This window comes from Diadema antillarum, unplaced genomic scaffold (assembly GCF_040938485.1).
Source record: "Diadema antillarum isolate AM-2024a unplaced genomic scaffold, OU_Dant_1.0 seq00000526_RagTag, whole genome shotgun sequence".
In the NCBI taxonomy this organism is placed as follows: Eukaryota; Metazoa; Echinodermata; class Echinoidea; order Diadematoida; family Diadematidae; genus Diadema; species Diadema antillarum.
This window is the reverse complement of record NW_027271478.1, coordinates 68,711-89,208: the sequence shown is the minus strand read 5'-3', so window position 1 is coordinate 89,208 and position 20,498 is coordinate 68,711. Positions and strand designations below refer to the sequence as shown.

The window sequence follows — 20,498 nt, the reverse complement described above, 5'->3', positions numbered from 1 at the left end:
TATATATATATATATATATATATATATATATATATATATATATAAAGACGATGAAGACAAACAAGTTGACATAATGCATTAGATTCCAACTTCATTTATTTGTTTATTTGTTTATTTCATTTATTTATTTGGAATATAATGCATTATGTCAACTTGTTTGTCTTCATTGTCTTCATGCTCTTATTCCAACACGCGGATAATAATACCATTATATATATGTATATATATATATATATATATATATATATATATATATATATATATATATGTATATATATATATATATATATATATATATATATATATATATATATATATATATATATATATTGGTTGGTTGGTTGGCATCCATTCGTCTCGAGAAACGATGGCGTAGCACTAGCTAGGCAAGAAGTTTGCACTGCCTTGAGTGGCTGTAAAGCCCCACTCTTGAGTGGCAATCCTTAGAGCACTTGCAGCAGATGAAGTCTGTTGGGGCCAATACTAAGACTGCCCGTGCCTTTCTCTTAGCTCTATATATAAGAGTAAAAACTGTCGCATAAAAACACCGCAGGAGCAAAAAAAAAAAAAATTGGACTAACGTGTTTTTTGTTTTTGTTTTTGTTTTTTTTTTGGCTCCTGCGGTGTTTTTATACGGATGTTTTTACTCTTGATATATATCCTTCAGACCCTTCTTTGTGAGCATGTTGTGAGTTATACAACTTCAGAATAAACGGCGCTCTCACACTTTTAGAAACTCGAGAAAGAAATATGTTAGAACAATTAGGATACAAACATAATAATCGGAAGTGCTCACTACAAACTCATGCCCCTGGGTGTTCTCTTCGGTTATTCCGCGTTTTTATAGCTTCGTTGTTTAAGTTTCCACAGGTTTCTTTCAAATGATTTACAGTTTGTCTGTTGTTGTTTTTTTTTTTTGGTTCGTTTGTACGATTGATCCTAAATTATACATTATCATGGTGGTGTTTAAGTATATCGATAACAATAGATTTATTCTTGCAGTTTTATCCTTGATAGGCACAAGATTTAGTGCATTATGGCGCGAGGGCTTTTTAGTTCCAGTCACACAGCCATACTGTATTGTACGTCTGAAAGCATTTGCTTTTAGTAGTCGCCTCCTGCCTTTTCCTCGCTTGTTTTGTTTTCAATTTCGTCGGCGGACTTTCATCCCATATTGCATAAGTGCAATGTACGAAAGAACTGCTGTAAAATCAATAACGTTCGTACTTAACGCGCGTATATTGTAGAAAGTGTTTTTTTTTTTCATTAGGCATTACAATAATATATCCTTTGTCCCCTTTTCATTTGTGCACAGCATGTTTTCGAAATTCTTTGACATAAATCTTACTTTGCTGAGTACACGTATCCTTGCTTGGAGTGATGTTCGTTATTCCAAAGGTTCGTTAATCCGACAAAAAAAAATGAGGTTCGTTATTTCGAAAGTTCATTATTCCGAAATACACAAAAATTCCGTGTACCTAGACGTTCGTTAATTCGAACGTTTGTAGCGTTATTCGGAAATTTCGCTGATCCGAAAACAAAATAAGGTTCATTATTCCGAAGTTTTTGTTAAACTGCAAATGAAATTAGGTTCGGTATTCCTAAAGTTCGTTAATCCGAAAATGACAAAAGGATCGTTAAACCGAAAATGCATTAAAGGAAATGCTAACTAACGAACCTTTACTGTGTTTTCGGATCAACGAATCTTCGGATTAACGAACCATATTTCATTTTTTTTTTAAATTACGAACCTACGAGACAACGAACTATAACCAGATAACCAGTATGCTTTAAAAACAGACATAATTATTTGGGGGTCATGTAGCATTATTGCCGATATTACTGTGATCATGAAATATGCAACATATTAAAAATGACACAACTTTGTTATTTCATTCGCCGACTTTGATGATAACTGAATTGATATGTTCGTTTGGCTTCACTCTTCTTACTGAAATCGACAAAAGGAAGTTTCCCGAGCGCATTATCCACGCATGCCAACAGAGGTGTATATTATGTACTTGTGTGTGTGTGTGTGTGCGTGTGTGTGTGTGTGTGTGTGTGTGTGTGTGAGTGTGTGTGTGTGTGTGAGTGTGTGTGTGTGTGTGTGTGTGTGTGAATGTGTGTGTGTGCGTGAGTGTGTGTGTGTGAGGGTGTGTGTGTGTGTGTGTGTGTGTCTGTCTGTCTGTCTGTCTGTGTGTAAATTCTCCACACACACCATGCTGTGCTGCGTTTGCGTTGCACTTTTCGATCAGGGCAAGTAATGCACACACAAAACAAAAATTTTTGTCATCAGAAGGCCATTTGTGCATGTTGGATTTATGAAATCCTTTGTGTGATCAGTAATGACCCAATTTATCGGACACACCATTCGAGGTTGGCGAGCACATCATTTTAAAAACATGATTTAAAATGGGATTTGCATTTATAGCATCGGCTACCATGGTAGTGGATGCGTCTGACAATGACTTTGCTTTGAAATAACTTTTTTTTTTTCCCCAAGCCACAAGACTCAGGTTTTCAGCCATTATGATGTACTTGTAGTTCAAGCAAATAACATCAACAAGTTTAACTGAACGAAAGTCCTGCGTATAGGACTTTAAAAAAAATGGAAAAGAAAAAAAAAAGCAAGGAAAGAAGAGGAGCACAAAAACAGTAGAGTGTATAGTGGGCGGACGAGCCTGAAATGGAAATTGCAAACAAAAACTACATACAGTATGTCTTGGGTAAAAAATGTCCATGGGATATTACATGTAATATCGGTGGAAAATTGAGAGGGGCGGTGAATTATTAAAGGCAAAGTAAGGTCGAACGTAATGTGTTGACGATAAAAACGCAGCTGGTATCAAATGCGGCGAATGTAACACCTATAAGGACCGGAGATTTAAAGAAGAAGAAGAAGAAGAAGAAGAAGAATATATATATATATATATATATATATATATATATACCAGGGAAAAGCTGGCATTGCGTGTTATTCTATACGTCTGCAAAGGTTAAAATCTTGCTGTTTGCATTAAACAGATGATAAGAGACAGAATGTCAGAAAAAAATGCATAACGTGCATATTTGCATTCACTTCTTTCAGTTTTATGCGTCAGTACTTCAATGTCAAAAATTATTATTTTGTGTTGTTGTTGTTGTTTTTTTTTTTTGCCTTTTTTTTTTTTTTTTTGCCGTTTTGAATTCAACTGTTTTCAATTTTCTGTCTCTCAAGGATTCACATCTATCTCATCTAATACAGCCTCCGGCACTTCCGCACACCATATTTCTCCATTTCCACCTTCGATCCCTTCCTTTCTGTGGTGTAATTAGCCTACATGACCTCCGTTTGTCCTGGATTTATGTCTGTTTGTGATCCTAAATCGACTTTGAGCTATTCATCATCTTGTTCAAACATAACATGATTATGACCACATACATTTATGCGCAAAATTATATTAAAAAAAAAATAAAAGCTATATAATTGCCAAGTCCTGTTCTGATTTAGTGATAGAGTGTGTTATTTGTGAATTCTATGTCTGATTGCAAATAACCTTTTTATCTTTCTTTCTTTTTTCCTTTTTGTTGGGGTGGGAGTGTAATGCAGCCATATCAAACAGCACTGAAATGCACATTTTAAGGCTGCATTTTGGGATACTAGACATTCTGGTAAGTAACTTCTTTATATTCTCACTAGAGTTCATGTCCCTACATCTGTTTGTTGATTTCTTTGACTTGCGTACATAAAAATGGAAGAGAATAAGGAACAAGTAGACAATAATACGATGCCACAGACAGATATTCACATACACCTGGGAAAATACATTTAATTTAATAGAATACATATCATCTATAAGTTTGCTGTACATGATTCCATCATTAATTGCAAAAAAAAAACAAAACACACAAGTTCTGTGGTACTAGGAAAAAGACACACACAAAACCTAACAACATGAACTAAACTCATGCTACGATACAAAACAATAATAAGAAGATACTTTACAAGCATATTTTCATGTAATTCAAGGTGATCATCCAAGTGTATAATGTTCTTGCATTTCATGATGTATGCGTTTTTTGTTGGCACAAACCAGCTAAAGAACAGCCATTGGCTGTAGCAGATCCTGCGCGAAAATAAAATAAACTGAACTGAACTGAACCAGTTAGAATAAATTCTCTGACACCACTTGCTGGAATTATATATTTAATAATTGCTGGAATTATATATACAATAATTCTAACCTTGAAAGCGTGCCTTTAAAAAAAAAACAATAATATCACATTGAAATGATTTAACATTGTTGTGTACCCCCTCCCCCCCCCCCCCCCCCCCCCATCGTGGCTCCCAGTGTCTGATTACTTGTAACATCCCCTCTATAATAACTTCAAAGTAACTACAGTGCACTCCCATTATAACAATGGCATTAAGGCCAGTGGTCTTCTTTCGTTATATCAAAATTTTGTAATAGCCGAAAAGTAAAGTATATAAAAATATATTGATGATGATTTGGGGACCTGTATATTTGACAAGATTTGCAGTTCTGGAAAGTGTCACAATGAAATCATGATTGGATTGCAGCTAAACTGGTAATGACGGGAAATGCTCGGCGCTTATTGGTCGGTGCCTAGCAGTTCCTATGGCAACTAAAATTACTGCGATCTGCAAATGTTGACAGTGCTGTCTGACAATGTCCTGAACACAGTGTACAGTAGTACACTAGTACACTAGTATAATCCATCTACTATGACTTGTGTCGCAGCAATAATGTATTTGCTGACACAAACATATAGATATGTCCAGTACACTTTGGTTTGCTTGGTTTCACATTTTCTCCTAAAAGTTTAAATTAATCTCACCTATATGCGCAATACATAGTAAAAACGCACCATTTGCTTTACCAGCATTCATTGTTCCTCTCATGTTTTTCTTTCCTTGTTTTTCACACAATCTATGTGCACTTAAGTCAGTTCATGTGGTATGTTTACCTCCTCCCTTACTCTGAATGCTATGCATTACTTATGCAACGCATTAAAAAACAAGGTCTTTTCACAACTTTGGTAATCGGGGGAAGTAATTATGTTAACAACAATAAAAATAATCTCTCGAAAAGTTATCACAAACTGTGCACTTGACAGAAGCTAATATGATACACAATGTTGTTTTCTAAGGAGTTCCACTTCAGAAAAGAAACAGTTCTTGACGTGAAAGTTTACTCTGAATCAAGCGAGCATCAGTAGGCAACGTTTAGGCTTCATCATGGTAGGGTCATTAAACTTTTTTCGGGGGGGGGGGGGGGGGGTTACTGGCAATGGGGGGGGGGGGGGGGGGGTGTCAAGGTTTGATGTAAAAGTACCCCCACTATAATGTGAAGAATCTTAGAATCTTTGAGCAGAACTCTTGGGAGACAATGGGTTTGTGATTTTTTCCCCATTTTCAAATGTTGTTGTTGTTGTTGTTTTTTTTTTTGAAGAGCTAAGCAACCCCTCTATTTTTGTAGCCCCTGTATGGTTCTCAATCCATTGAAGACTAGCCCCGAGTATACTCAGGCAGGCATCTATGAGAAATTATTGTTGTAGCAAAATCAGCCCGTCCTCAACGGGTTAGAGAAGCAAATGAAACATTACCATTTAAAAAAGTCTTATGTCCTGTCAAAGGAGAAAAACATCCATCAAATCTAACAATGCTCACAAACAATGTTAACAATAAGGACTATCATAATTTGAATAATGAATTTATCATCTAGATATCTTGGTCGAAAGAGCGTCACATGATTATATGAGCATAAAAAGTCACACTTTGTGACTCTGGCCAGTATGAGGAGAATCATTGGGTGCAAGTCACAAAACCAACAACCACGAATCATACAGGTCATGAGTCATACAGCCAACGAGTCATACAGCCTCCGACCCATACAGTCCATGAGTTCGACACTAAGCAAACAAGGCCCACGAGACCAACACATCTAAGCCTCGTGTTGTATCAGTCAAACTTGTGGGCTGTTTTTACCTACTGTCAAACTTATGGGCTTTCTTTGCTTAGTGTTGACTCATGGGCTGTATGACTTGTGGGTATCAGTCTCGTGGGATGATCCCGAATCATTGGGAGGGCCGTACACAGTTAATTGATGAAGTCTCTTGAGTGACAGGGGAAAAAATAACACAAGAGATCATCAATCAACCAGTTACACAGACACTGGCTCTAAAAAATGCTTCTCTGAATGAATCAAAGGAGTTCAGAAGCTCTTCTTTTTTTTTTGTTTATCTAGGGGGCATGTAGATACCCTAAAACAGATCCAGGTTTTGCGGCGGGGTCGGTTTGCTGATGGTGCGTCTGATGAAGACCCCTCCACTCCCCGCTGACACTGGACGCTTCTTCTTCTTCTTTGTCTTCTTGGGCTTGGCGTCTTCCTCACTCTACAAAAACAGATACGGTAAAAACAGTTAGCGATGGCTTACGCTTTAGGAACCAAGTACACGTACAACATTCTTTTAACTCTACTCTTCATCTGTTCTCGTTAGTTCACTTGTCAACTACTGTATTCAAGTGAGTAAAACATTCCCAGTCAATTCATTTTGACTCAAACATCTCAAATCTAAGAGAGAGAATAATGATGAAGTCTCTAATGCAGGTAAGAGATTGTGTTGGTTCCACTAAAACCAGATGAAAATTCACTGCATGAAACTTTTGCCAATTGCTGACCATAAAAGAAAATATGACTACGGGTATGTGTCTATAGCACTCAGTATTTGGGGGATTTTATTCAATGAAATATTACGACAGTATCAGAGATAATTTGTCTTGATGCATGTAAAACACAGTTGCTTTAAATTTGGAAATGCGGTTGCAATCATATTTGAAATTGATTAGGGGAGGGGAGGGGAGGGGTGATTTAAAGGGAAGGGAGTGAATCCCAGTGGGGTAGGAAAGGGGGTAGGGAAGGGCATTATCAAAGGGAAGGGGGTGAATACCGGTACACTCACATGGCCAAAGTTGGATGCCCTCTCCAGCATGGTGTTGAGGTGTTGGATCTCAGCCCGACACTCATCCAGCTGTGATTCCAGCTTCTCTCGTCTCAGCCTCTCGTACTCCAGCTGTGACTCCAACTCCTGGATCATCCTGTTTGCAGAAAAGTGTTTTCTTTTCATTATTATCATCAGTGGCAGATATAGGGGGAGCGCACCAGGCACTCGCCCCCTTTACTTTTTGTTAAAACAAAAGAAATAACCAGGCACTCACCCCCTTTACTTTTTGTTAAAACAAAAGAAATAAAAAGAGAAAAATGGGAGAGGGGTGCACCAGGCACTCACCCCCTTTACTTTTTGTTGAAACAAAAGAAATAAAAAGAGAAAAATGGGAGAGGGGTGCGTGCACCCCCTTTAATTTTGTAGAGGCGCCCCCTCTTTACTGAATACCCGGGGGCATTTCATGAAGCATTTTGTCCAACAAAGTTGTCGGATATATTTGCTCTCAGCCAATGAGATGCAAGGATTTCACCAGGCATTCACCCCCTTTACTTTTTGTTAAAACAAAAGAAATAAAAAGAGAAAAATGGGAGAGGGGTGCGTGCACCCCCTTTAATTTTGTAGAGGCGCCCCCTCTTTACTGAATACCCGGGGGCATTTCATGAAGCATTTTGTCCAACAAAGTTGTCGGATATATTTGCTCTCAGCCAATGAGATGCAAGGATTTCAGTAGCTTTGTAAGTTTGTCAGAAAAATATCCGACCAAACTGCTTCAGGAAATGCTCCCCCCTCCCCCCCAGGATTCACCCCTGAACATCATTGTTATTCTTTTTTTTTAAATAGTACCGGGCAAACATAAGGCCCCAATTCACAAAGATGGTTTAAACTTAGGCCATGGTAAAAAAAAAATTGTACCATGGTCTAAAATTAGCGTGAAGTAGGCGTACCTTTGGCATGTGCGTATCAATGCGCGTTTGCTACTGGAGGTCTGTTGGTGAACGCAATGTTTCAGTCGTATTTACGCAGAAGAAATTTGCATAAACCATGGTTTAAACCATGGGTTCAATTGTACCACTTCCGTGAATTGTGAAAAAAGATGATGTAAAGCAAGATATTTTCACAAACTGAAGCCGACTGTCTTTTTAGCATCATAAAATGTTATGGTAATCAATGAATAATGTGTAGACAAGGACTTTGGCATGCATTGTAATTTTGCATATCTTGGCTCCTGAGGAATTTGCAAAATTGAAATGCATAAGAAAATTCCTGATTTTACAGCATGACAACACAATCAACATCATATAACAACAATAAAACCAAGGTACATTATGTAAAAACCAAAGCACTTTGAAATTTCATAATGATTTGTCATCACAAAAGAAATTAACGAAATCAGAAAATATCAGAGACTTGAGGCGTGGTTGGGCAATGATACTTATTGATAGTCATGTGACAGAAAACCTAGAATTATGATGATTGTCATGATTGAAGGGACCTATATATGATCATATACCAATGTCAGTGTTTACGGCCTCATACTTTCTCTTCTTCAGAAAGTGGCCAGCTCTCTTCTTTTAATCTGAGAGACACATTCCTCATGGGAATCATTATTTACTACACCACACAAGATAGAGTTTTTATCTATGCCTCACAATGGAGTATTTTTCAGTACCAGTCACATATCTCCAAAAAAAAGAAGAAAAAAAAATGAAAAACAACTTATGTGTCAGTGCTTCAATAGAAAAAATTATGCTTTTACATTGGATTCCCATTTAAGTTTTACCATTTTTTGCGTAATCTTAAACAAGAGAACTACCACAATATCAACATAGAGAATATTAGAAATATGTATGAAGTTGATTAATATTACTTTCATAGTAAAATGAAAATAATTCCAATAAATGCCAATGCCTGTATCAGAGGAATCTAACACTTGTGTTTGTTCTGGATATTCATATTCACACATTTGAGCAATAGTTAATTTGTATTAAATTTCCTTTTTCAGCTGTGAAGTTCCATTGCTGGTGGATAATTTTAATGATTTTGATGAGGCTTGCAAATTGCGGGAACTTTTCTGTGATGTTGAGAGAATAAAGGGATGTACTTATACTCTGAGCAGGTGAAAAGACCAATACTTGGTGTTGTAATCTTGTCTATTCACAATGTAAATTGTCTATTCAACGAACAAATGGCCTCTTCACCTTGCATATAAGAACTTGCAACTTGTTTATTCACCCTGCAAATTGTCCATTAACCTTGCAAACTGTCTATTAACCCTAAATATGTCTATCCACAATGCAAATTGTCTATCACCTTAGAATTGTCTATTCACAAAACAAAGTGTCTCTTCACAACACAAATTGTCTCTTCACCTTGCAGATTGTCTATTCAAAATGCAAATTGTCTATTCTCCTTGTAAACTGTCTCTTCACAACGCAAACTGCATCTAGGGTACAGAGCCGTAGAGATTCAAACAAACCTATCAGAATGGTTCCAAAGTGCCATATAGCAGATACGTGTATTCATTTGTTAAATGCGTATCAATAGGGGAAAACAACTTTACAAAATTGGGAAGGCTTCCCAAATATCCTATCCTGCCATGAAGATATCTACCACACATTTTTTTTTTTTTCAGGGAGCACTAAAAAATCTTTAAGGCTTGGCAACTCTAGCTGCTAAGTATGTGGTTAACCCTTTCAAGTGCTAAGGCACTCGGCTTAAATAACTTGCTGAGCTTTATCATCAACATTATCTAATCCCTCCAAACTTGGTAGATTAGCAAATCCACTCGGGTGTAGCTATGTGCCTGATAGACCAACAGGAAGGTCATTGCGACATGACAGGGATTAGGGGGATTAGATAATCTGTAATCATTGACAATTAGATCTATTAAGACATCTGTGAGATTGGTGAAGAAAGCGTTCCAGCGTGCGTCCCCACTGGAACACAAAGCCCAGTGACAAAGTGTTGCATGAGTGCGGCAAGTGAATTGTGCCGTTTGCGACAGTTATGCAAGCTGAGCTCGTATGGATGAGAGAGCATTAGGTTTTGCCAGCCGCCACATACTGCACCTTCGATGAAATCATCAGGTTGAACTAGGAGAGTCTTGCTGTGCATAAATTTACCCATCTTTGTTTTTGTAAATATCAAAGTTGATTTATTCATTATGAATCACGCTCTTACACTGCCACTGATATTTATTTCTTCATAGTTGAGTCATATTTTTTGTCCAGGACAAATTAAGATGATAATATTCCTCTCCACATAATGATGTGTGAAAAAGCATTTTTGATGATTTTTCAGGGCATTAATGGACGGCCTTCCCTATCATTCAATTCAGAGTGAAAACTATGTTATTACATTTCAGCAATGTAACCATTTGTATTGATGCAATGTCATGACTGTAGAATTATTACTTTCTTTCTTTTTTTGGCTTTGTACTGAAAATGTAAGAATGTTGCAATGCAGTAGACATTTTTTTTAAATGTACATGACTTTGATGATGATTTACAATTCAGCATGTGGTTTGTTTGTTTGTACATTTTGTTTGTTTGTTTGTTTGTTCGTTTTTTATGCTCTTTTGGTGCTGACAATGTAACATAAAAAATAATCATGCAGAAGAAAGTTAGATAAAAAATATCAGATAATTGTTTTGGTGCACATAACAGAGAAGTATGATTTTCTTGATTTTCTTTTTTCTGGCATGCAAAGGCAGATGAGTCATGATGTAAGTCTTTTGCTGAAAGACAGAGAAAACAAAAAGCACAATAGCAATCTGCTATTTTAAGCAGCAATTTTTTTACACATCTCTATGTGATATTGAACCTCATCATACTGTCTGACAGTGATTACCCCAAATTTCCCACTGATGTGAGAGATATGTTATTACCATACTGATATTCTAATATCATTATGTTATCATGTACTGAAAAAAAAAAGAGCTGAGTGGCCAGAGCACATCAAATGACAATGAAAGTCTGTAGTCATTCAATTCATGAAATTCTTTCGTTGAGATGTTTTCATTGCAACTGAATGACAAATTGCCCTTATGAGATGCAGCCATATTCATGCAAATATTAGCATATATGATGATCATGTTCACTTCACATATTGTGTAGTGATCTCAAGACGCTGCCACATTTTGCTGGTGGAATCATACATGTTTGTGTTTACCTAACACATTATGTGGTGATCTTCAGATGTAGTCATTTTCTTTTTTTTGCGATTAGAAATATATATGCTCACGTTCACTTTTTTATATTGTGTAGTGACCTTATGAGATGTAGTCTTATTTTTGTAATTAGAAGAATATAATGATGTTCATGTTCACTTTGCATTCTTTGTAGTGACCTTAAAGGGATGGTATAGTTTTGGTTGAGATGGGGATTCTGGGGGGCATTTCATGAAGCATTTTTTCTGACAAGTTGTCGGACAAATTGGGCTCTCAGCCAATCAGATGCAAGGTTTTCAATAGCTGGTAACAGTCTGTCAGAAAAATACCCGACCAAGATGCTTCATGAAATGCCCCCCTCCAGATCTTAATTTTTTGCAAGATAATTAGAAACCATTTATATGAAATATTGAATAGCATTAAAAGTGTATTTGATGACAATTGGTTTTGAAATGGCTGAGATATCCAAAGACAACGTAAAACAAAGAGGTCCTAATAAAAGATGGGACCCACCTTTCATTAGGAACTCTTTGTTTTGCTTTGTACAAGAATACCTCGGCCATTTCAAAACCAATTTTCATCAAATAAACTGTGAATTCCTCTAAGAATTGTATGCCCTTTAATATTTCATAAGAATTTTGTATTATTTTACAAAAAAAGTTAAACCTGAATCCCCGTCTCAACCAAAACTATATATTCCTTTAAGATGGTATACTTTGCTAATGGAAGCATGCATAGTCATGTTCAATATGCCACAAATTTCACAATCAGGCAGAAATGAAGGCAATAAACAGCGTCATGCAGGCCACAGGAATTAGCTGCAGCTGTGAAAAGAATTGAAACATTTTGCAAACATCCACTTTGCAGGATAACTGGCTATGCTGAGAAGATAGTAAACTGCGGATTGACAGATGATTAAACGTAGGGAAAAGTACATAAATGAAAGGAGAAATACATCGATGGATACACATTCGGAAAGATAGATAAATGATTAGGTAGATAGATAGATAAAGAGATAGATAGACACATACTCCCTGTAGATAGATAGTAAATAGATAGATAGATAGATAGATAGATAGATAGATAGATAGATAGTAAATAGATAGATAGTAAATAGATAGATAGATAGATAGATAGGATAGATAGATAGATGATAGATAGACAGACAGATGATAGACAGATAGATAGATAGAATAAAAGATAGAAAGACAGAGAGATAGATAAAGAGATAGATACATGAAGAATGAGAGAAAGAGAAAAAACTGGATAGAATGATGTGTACTGTGCAATGGCAGAGAATATAGTAGCTCTTTCAAATAGTAACCACAAAACCAAAAGACAAATCTGCTAGAACAATAAGCCAGCCAGCGAAACAGCATATCCAGGAGCAGGCCATTTGCCAATGCCTGGCTACACGTTCACATCATGAGCACATGAATAATAATGTAAACTTTGTCAACATTTAATCTCCAAAGCAGCTGATCTTGTTACCTTGGATAATCAGGCCCACTTCAGATGTGATGACGGACAGACAAAAAGTTACAGACCGTTGGTAATTTTCATATCAAGAAACTGATGCACTTGGAACATGGATACAGTATGGTTAAAAAATGTACTTTCTCATGCAAGGAATCCACCTTACACTATCTCTTCCCACAAAAGCACTTCTCAAACAAAACATTCCATTTCATTATTTTCAGCAGTCTAATTGAATTTTTTTTTTTAGGTTTTCACACAGGGGATGGCAAGTACAAAAGCCTTCTACTTCACATTACATCTTTTTTTTCTTTTTTACTTTAAAAAAAAGCATTACATTTTTAAAAAAATAGCCAGAATGATAGCTCAGGCAGAGAATTATTGAAATATAAAGGGACAGAACTGTTAATAATTTGCTTGATGGAATTTTTCTTTTCTTTATGCTTCACTGCATTTTAGTTTTACCTTTAGTGTGATACATGCAGATACATCCAAGTTGCTATCTAGTATATACTTTTGTCACAGTTCTAAGTAATTTTTGTAATGTCTATTGCCTTGTATTTACCCTAATACAAAGGCATATTCTGACAATTTACTATTTTTGTTGTGGGGGGGGGGGGGGATTGCCCCCGCTGCCGGTCTCCCTTCCCTTGCTGCAAATTTCATTTTCATTTCATTTATTTTCACATCTGATAAAAAACAATGGCCCTTTGTGAGAGTATAAGTCATTATATATTAGTATTTAATATCAGCAAGTAATCTATGTTTAAATGTTAGTATGGAATCTTCTGAGTCATGTCATATGATAATGATCATCTGCTTTCATGTCAGTCTCTTCCAAGTCCTTGCTTTTGTTTCACACATTTTCATTTTCCTTAACCCGTTGAGTCAAGAGGAAAAGAAAAAAAGAGCACATACAAAAAAAAAAGGACACTGGACTGAAATTATACCGGCTCAGACTGGACCTAGGCAATCATTATAATGTTCCTATAGAATATCAATTCATATAATTTACCCAACTCATTAGTGTCTAGATCAAGAATCATCTACGACTTGCATTCACTGACGTGTAAAACTGATTTGCAGTGACTGGTTGCCAAAAAAAAAAAAAAAAAAAAAATCCCTACACTTATTCTCATGGTGGGACATCTGGGTATTTACATGAATGTGACAAAGGGTGACAGAGAGCAGCGGCTGGAGTGAAGACTACCCCACAACTGGCATACTTTTGAGACAAATTTATTTACTTTTCTTCGGTAATTGGCCAAAAATTTCAATGAAACCATCAAATATGGTCCATCCGAACATTCAATTAGCCACGAGAAATTATACAGACAGATACTGTAAAAGTGGATATTTTCGTGTGACAAAGTTTTTGCACTCGGGAGGGTAGGAGGAGTTTTGTGGGTTTTTAATTATGTGGAATCAAGACATCAACTACTGGAACATATGGCAAGCAAAAATATTCGCGTGCCTTTATTTTCACGCTACTTTCTGGTCGCGCGAAATGCGTGGAAATTTCAACACCATGAAAAATTTCCACTTTTACAGCAACAGAAGAGAACGGTACAAAGTAGATGGAGGATTTTGAAAGTAAAGTTTGCGAATGCCGCACTGTGTCATATGTATCACATCGTAGGATGTAGATTTGTATAATTGCCAGTGTGCACTGCATCCATACTCATGCTCTGCATATGAGCAGGTGAGCTATTTGTTTTCAATCCAGCTACTCCGGAAGTGACATGCACCCGACCATGAGAATTCAAAAAGGGGAAATTCTTGGTGGTATCTTCTACCAGAGACAACCTGCCCCGCCCGGCCCCGCCCGGCCCCGCCCTCACCTGTCGCTCTCCCTCTCCCGGCGCTGCTGCTCCCGGTCTTCGTCCAGCCTCCCGCCCAGCTGGTGGTAGTTGGTCTTGGCGATGCCCAGGACTCGCTCCAGCTCTTCCACTCGCTTCAGGGCGCGGCCTGGCAACGGTTACCATAGTGATTAAAACGCACACATCAATCGATCAACACCTTCATCATCTACCGCAAACATTTTGCACTCGAATGATTCCATGGTGCCAGCATGACACGTGAATATTGATTTTGCTGATGTGCTCCCCCTCAAGGGCGATTACAGCTTGAATGGGTGTTATTAGGGAACACCCAAATACAAAACATTTTACTCTGTTGATAAACAGACATGAAAATACCATGCTGCTTATACAAATTACTCTCTGCTTAGTCTAGGAGAGAGCAGTAAAGTATGAAGGTTGACTCCATATGCTGCTTTTTCTCTTTCTTTCTCTCAAGGGGCAGAAAGCATTATTGAAGAGAATGATATCATGCCCAGCAGTGACCTCGACCTGTGGGAATTAAAACTGTATTTGTCTGGTTATGATGGCATAAACAGGAAAAGAACAATAAAATCATGTCTTAAGAAAGAAAAAATGATAAGGCTACCAAGCTGCTTGATGACAAATTGCAATATCTATGGAGGTTAAAGAATTTTATACAGATGATACAGCCAAAAAAGACAATTATATATCTGCTCTCTCCGGCAGGCGGAAGGAACAAGGTAAGAACAGGACACCTATAATTCCTGTCCGTGCTGCAAGTCAATAAGTGATGACAAGAAGAAAAAGATAATTACCATGTCACCGGGGGCACAGAAGAGTTTTGAGAATAATGATGCTTAATAACCTCCATTAACATCCCTGGGGGCAGTACTCTTAAAGTAATATTCTGAGATGATGATTTATTATCCTTCTTATCAGGTTAAATAAACAAGAAGAAAAAAATACAACATGAAAGTATTCTGACAGCTTTCAATTCTAACTCTGCCCCGGGGGACGCCACAGTCCAATATGAAGATGAAAGAGGTCAAAACAGTTAGTTCCCAGGCCAAAGAGCAAATAGCAAATGCTATCGAAGTACTATTAATGCTAGCAGAAACTTCTCAGCACGTCCCCACGGTAATTAGTATTTAAAAACAGAATGATCACATAGAAAAAAAAAATACCCACTTGCAGTGAGTCTGACACTGTTCCCAGGGCAATTAAGGAGTTATGGAAGAGTTAAAGGACAAGTTCACCTTCATAAACATAAGGATTGAGAGAATGCAACAATATTAGTAGAACACATCAGTGAAAGTTTGAGGAAAATTGGACAATCGATGCAAAAGTTATGAATTCTTATAATTTCTGTTTTGGAACCGCTGGATGAGGAGACTAATACAGCTTGTGAGTCATATGCGTACAACAGTATAAAGAAAATATAAAGAAAATTCAACATATTTTCACTTTTTTCGCATAATAAAAGAGCACTTGACTTGCCTCTTTCTAAAGGCAGGGGGAATAATATTACCCATAACATTTGTCGGTAACGAGTCGGGGGAATGTGTACTTTTTTCATAAGATGAAATTTTGTGAAATTCTCTTTATATTTTCCTTATATTGTTGTACGCATGTGACATCTAAGTTTTTCACACACTGCAGTAGTCTTCTCATCCAGCGGTTACTGCACAAAAACTTAGAAAATTCATAACTTTTTAACGGATTGTCCGATTTTCCTCAAACTTTCAATGATGTGTTCTACTAATATTGCTACATTCTCTCAATCCTTATGTTTATGAAGGTGAACTTGTCCTTTAAGGAGAAAAATGATTTTTTTTTTTTTTTTTGTCTCCTGACATGAGATATAACAAGGAAAAGTCTTCCCCTCCAACCTCTTATTTCTAACTTCCAAAAGTTCCTTGTATGACAATGGACACAGATAGCAGTTTGGCTGTTTATCAAGCAGAACAAATAGAACATTTAAAGACTAGAAAAGCACTCAGAGAGCACAGACCTCCACCAAGCAGCTTATTTCTTCTTGGGTAGTTAAATGCTGAAAATTGTCCTTATTTCCCAGTGATAAAGAGAAGCGTTTTTGTTGTGTCTCATTAACAGAGTCTATACCCCATCAGCAGCTTACTGTATGACTCCGTCATTCGTTGGCCCCATTTACCAATGATAATCCTTTCAACAACAACAACAACAACATAAAAAAGTAGCCTGGATCAAAATGGTAATCCAGATCATTTCAAATCATCTGTTCCTTGTGTCATCATAAACTTTTCCTGTAAGTTTCATCTGAATTTGTTCACAACTTATTCACCCCTTGAGGACGGACTGATTTTGCTACAAAACGCATTTCCCACAGACACCTGCCCGAATATACTCGGGACTTGTCCTCAACAGGTAAAGGTATTTTGCAAACAGCAAACGAACAAACCGACGGCAACAAAAACATTCCCTCCTTGGTGGAGGTAATTACAGGAACCTCATGCTACTTGGCTTATTATCTTGGCTACTTGGCTACTTGGCTTATTATCTTGGGTGGAGGCCACCATCATATCACTGAACAAAGAAGAAAAAAAATATGTCACTATGATCAGGCAGAAAAGAAGTGGAGTAAATTCCATGAACAATCAATCTACTTACACTTTACAGTACACTTTAACCCATTGAGGATGAGGCCCGAGTATACTTGGGCAAGTGTCTACAGAAAATATGTGTTGTAGCAAAATCAGCCCATCCTCAATGGGTTAAGGGGGCAGTCTGGTGTAAAAATATGCTAAAATTTAAGAGTGATGACAAATTCTGAATTGATTGTAAACTCCTACAAACCACTTATTTCTGCTAAGCCAAGATTTTGGAGAAAATTAATCCTCTTGAAAAATGTATTCATCTTATTAAATATGCAAACCACATGACAATTTCTCAAGTACATAAATATTCAAAATTATTCTAGTGACTGTTCTCTATTCTGCTACTGTGACTGTACATCAGTAGCAAGGCACTTTTACGTAATTTTGCAAAAGATGTGAAATGGGACAACTAGAAAACAGGGAAAACAAATAGGACAACAACAAGTCTGTAATTCAATATCATCATGCTTATGGAGAGAATAATTACACAAAACAAAAAATTATATTATGTATAACTTAGATAAGACAGACCTTGATACTATATCATAATGATATCATATTGCATCATATTACTATTCAGCATGCACTCAGTGAAAGTTTAGATTGCATGTACAATTGCACATGCACCTTTATACATATTAGACATATATGCAGATACATAAACATATATGTACTTGCATACATATATACAAAACTGGCAGGAGAAAATGATTGCACATATAGCATGTATGATACGATTGAATAAACTACAGGTATAGGATTATGTCAAATCCAAATTTAAAGGGGAAAAAAATATAAAAATTCAAGACTCAGATCAAAGATATCTTGGTCATTACATCAATGTCATCATCGACATACCAACATCATCACTATAACAATCATAATCATCATCACAATCTATATCGCATTTATGTCACATTATGGTCAGGCTATAAAGATACACACACACATTTTTCTAGGTTTTTTTTCAAAAAAATAACACTATGATACATACATAGTACATAATCATGATCAGATTTAGGTTCACAAGTCAACATTTTGAAATTAAATCATACTGCAGAAAAAAAGCAAACCTGAATGTATTCATGTAACATGTCAGGACAAACATGCTACATTACACTAACACAATACTGCTGTATATGGAGAGATCAAATACAGGAAATGCAACATAAAGAACTATGGGTCTGGGGCAATTACCCCAGACCCTTCCCCTGACCCTAACCCTAATCCTAATCATTAACCTTATACTAACCCTTACCCAAATTCTAACCCTAAACCTTCCCTTACCCGAATCTTTACTCTACCCTTATCACTAACCAGTATTAAGCCGGTGGGTAATTGCCCTGATACGAGAAACTACATATTTACTCTTAATCTATCATATGAGAACTTCACCTTAATCAGGCTATCGCTGTATTAAACTGCCATAAACAATTTGTCACAAATATATCAAGTTACTAAAAGAACTGGCTGCCACGCATTTTTAACTGTTCAAATTGTAAGCAGTTGATCTAATTACAAAGCATTCAATAGCTTCACTATTGCTGAATTACGTACTTATGCACATTTAATTTTGTTTTGGTGTTTGGCACTTTAGGAAGTATCCATTTCGGAGTCCGGCTCAAGATACAAATTGTCTACATGGGGGAAGCAGATCTCCATGTCTGTCTAGATAGCAACAGAAATTCCCCAAAACTTAAGATGAGGTTTGTTCAACAACTTTAATGGGTTTGGATGACATACTGCATGCAGAGTTCATCGTAATGATACTTCTCAGGAGAGGTGATCACAATGGGTTTGTTCTTGTGCTCTCAATTCTGGTGGACTGATGTGTGGTGATGCCGCTTCCCCAGAACGGGGCCCCCATTTCATAAAAAGTTGGCTAGGATAGCAACTTTTGCTGGAATGGCAATAGTCATGGCAATGACAAGAATCCAGTTTTCTGATTGGCTGTTGCTATTGGAAGTTGCTATTCTGGCAACAGTTGTCACTCTAACATCTTTACGAAACGAGGCGCGGGACAATGAATTCCGTCAATAGACGTACATTTGAAGTGTAGATGAACACTAGATCATCATGAGAAACCCCAAACACTTTCAGCCTTGTTAGAACATATGTGACCCGCCACAACAAAAGGATCCAAAAAATCAGGAGCGGTCAATTTTCTGAAAATGACATTATATTATTCCCTTATTCCTCAGCATTAATTTCATATATAACACAACTCATTAAAAAACTTGGTTGCGGAGATATCGATGACTTTATGAGAGCATGTCGAGTGGTCTAGAAAATCAGCGTTTCGAGAAAACCACCTTCAAAGTTTTCCTTCCGATGGAATCGCGATCAAGGGGAGGTAAGGCAGTTTTCACCTCTTGACAATAGAAGGTATGCTCCTAGCAACCTCTGCGATGTTCATTCAAGCTTAGTGTCAGCGGTCTACGCACGACCAATCAGTAACAAGGATGCCACACACCGACCAATAAGATCACTCCCTCGTTGCAAGGGGCAGAGTCTAACTGCGGTGCTAAATCCAAATCTTCGGACACGATTCTGTTCCGTTGAAAGTCGGAAAATCATGGCTCAGAAAATCGCTAATTTCTTGACTTTCCCATGATCATTTAGCTTCAGCAGATGAAAGACGAAACATCAGACTACAAAATTGTGTCAGAAACAGATATTTGATGGTTTTGACCAATTTTGATGATCTGACTTCAAACTCGATTTTCTTGGCTCAGCCATCAGCGACTTTAGGATCCTTTTGTTGTGGCGGGTCTCATATACACGGTGAGATGCTTGTAATATCCTGTGATCAACCTGAGCTTTCCACGTTAGTTCGGCTGTTATTGTCACACTGAGCAGACGAAGGGCAGGGACTGCTTCCAGGGCTTTGCTTTCAAGCATGGCGACAGGTGGGGCTGGATCATCGTGTAGGATGCTAACATGATTGGGGGGGGGGGGGGGGGGGGAGGATTGCTGGGTGCAGGCTTCCAGTACCTTCAGTAGCAGTGATAACATTGCATAAACACAGTGCTACATCTCCAACGATGGTGACCATCACTGCGATCACAATGTAGTAGTTAATATTTAGGAAGAAGACATGCTGTGGCAGGCTTGCAAAAGCAACTGTGACAACAACAACAACAAAAAAAAAACTTTTCATTGCAAAGCTCTGCCACAGTACAATTTATAGTGCCCCTCCACAGTGTCTAAATATACAACACAAAATCTAATTTGTCGTAAGCAAAAACTTAACACTAGCTTGTTTCTAGTTATAGGACTAAGAACAATTGGAAAGAACAATGGAAACTTGTAATCTTATGCTATCTAATCCAGATGCAGGCAACTGATATAGCAATCAGAATAAGCATTAATTTCCCCTTTCCCTACACTCGGTGTTGAAGAAGATGAAGATATCTAGCTAATTATGCATATTCCTAAGGATGAATACAT

General features: G+C 37.2%; 1 protein-coding gene across 1 annotated transcript in view; it reads right to left on the bottom strand.

The window, feature by feature from the left end:
- Nucleotides 1-6,264: 6,264 nt before the first annotated feature.
- LOC139734425 (ankyrin repeat domain-containing protein 42-like) overlaps nt 6,265-20,498 on the bottom strand; it is a 28,292-nt gene continuing 14,058 nt past the window's right edge. The window contains exons 11-13 of the mRNA XM_071645212.1: nt 14,434-14,560; nt 6,964-7,099; nt 6,265-6,396 (exon numbers count right to left, since the gene is read on the bottom strand). Of these exons, the coding sequence (XP_071501313.1) occupies nt 6,265-6,396; nt 6,964-7,099; nt 14,434-14,560 (395 nt within the window). The remainder of the gene's footprint in view (nt 6,397-6,963; nt 7,100-14,433; nt 14,561-20,498) is intronic.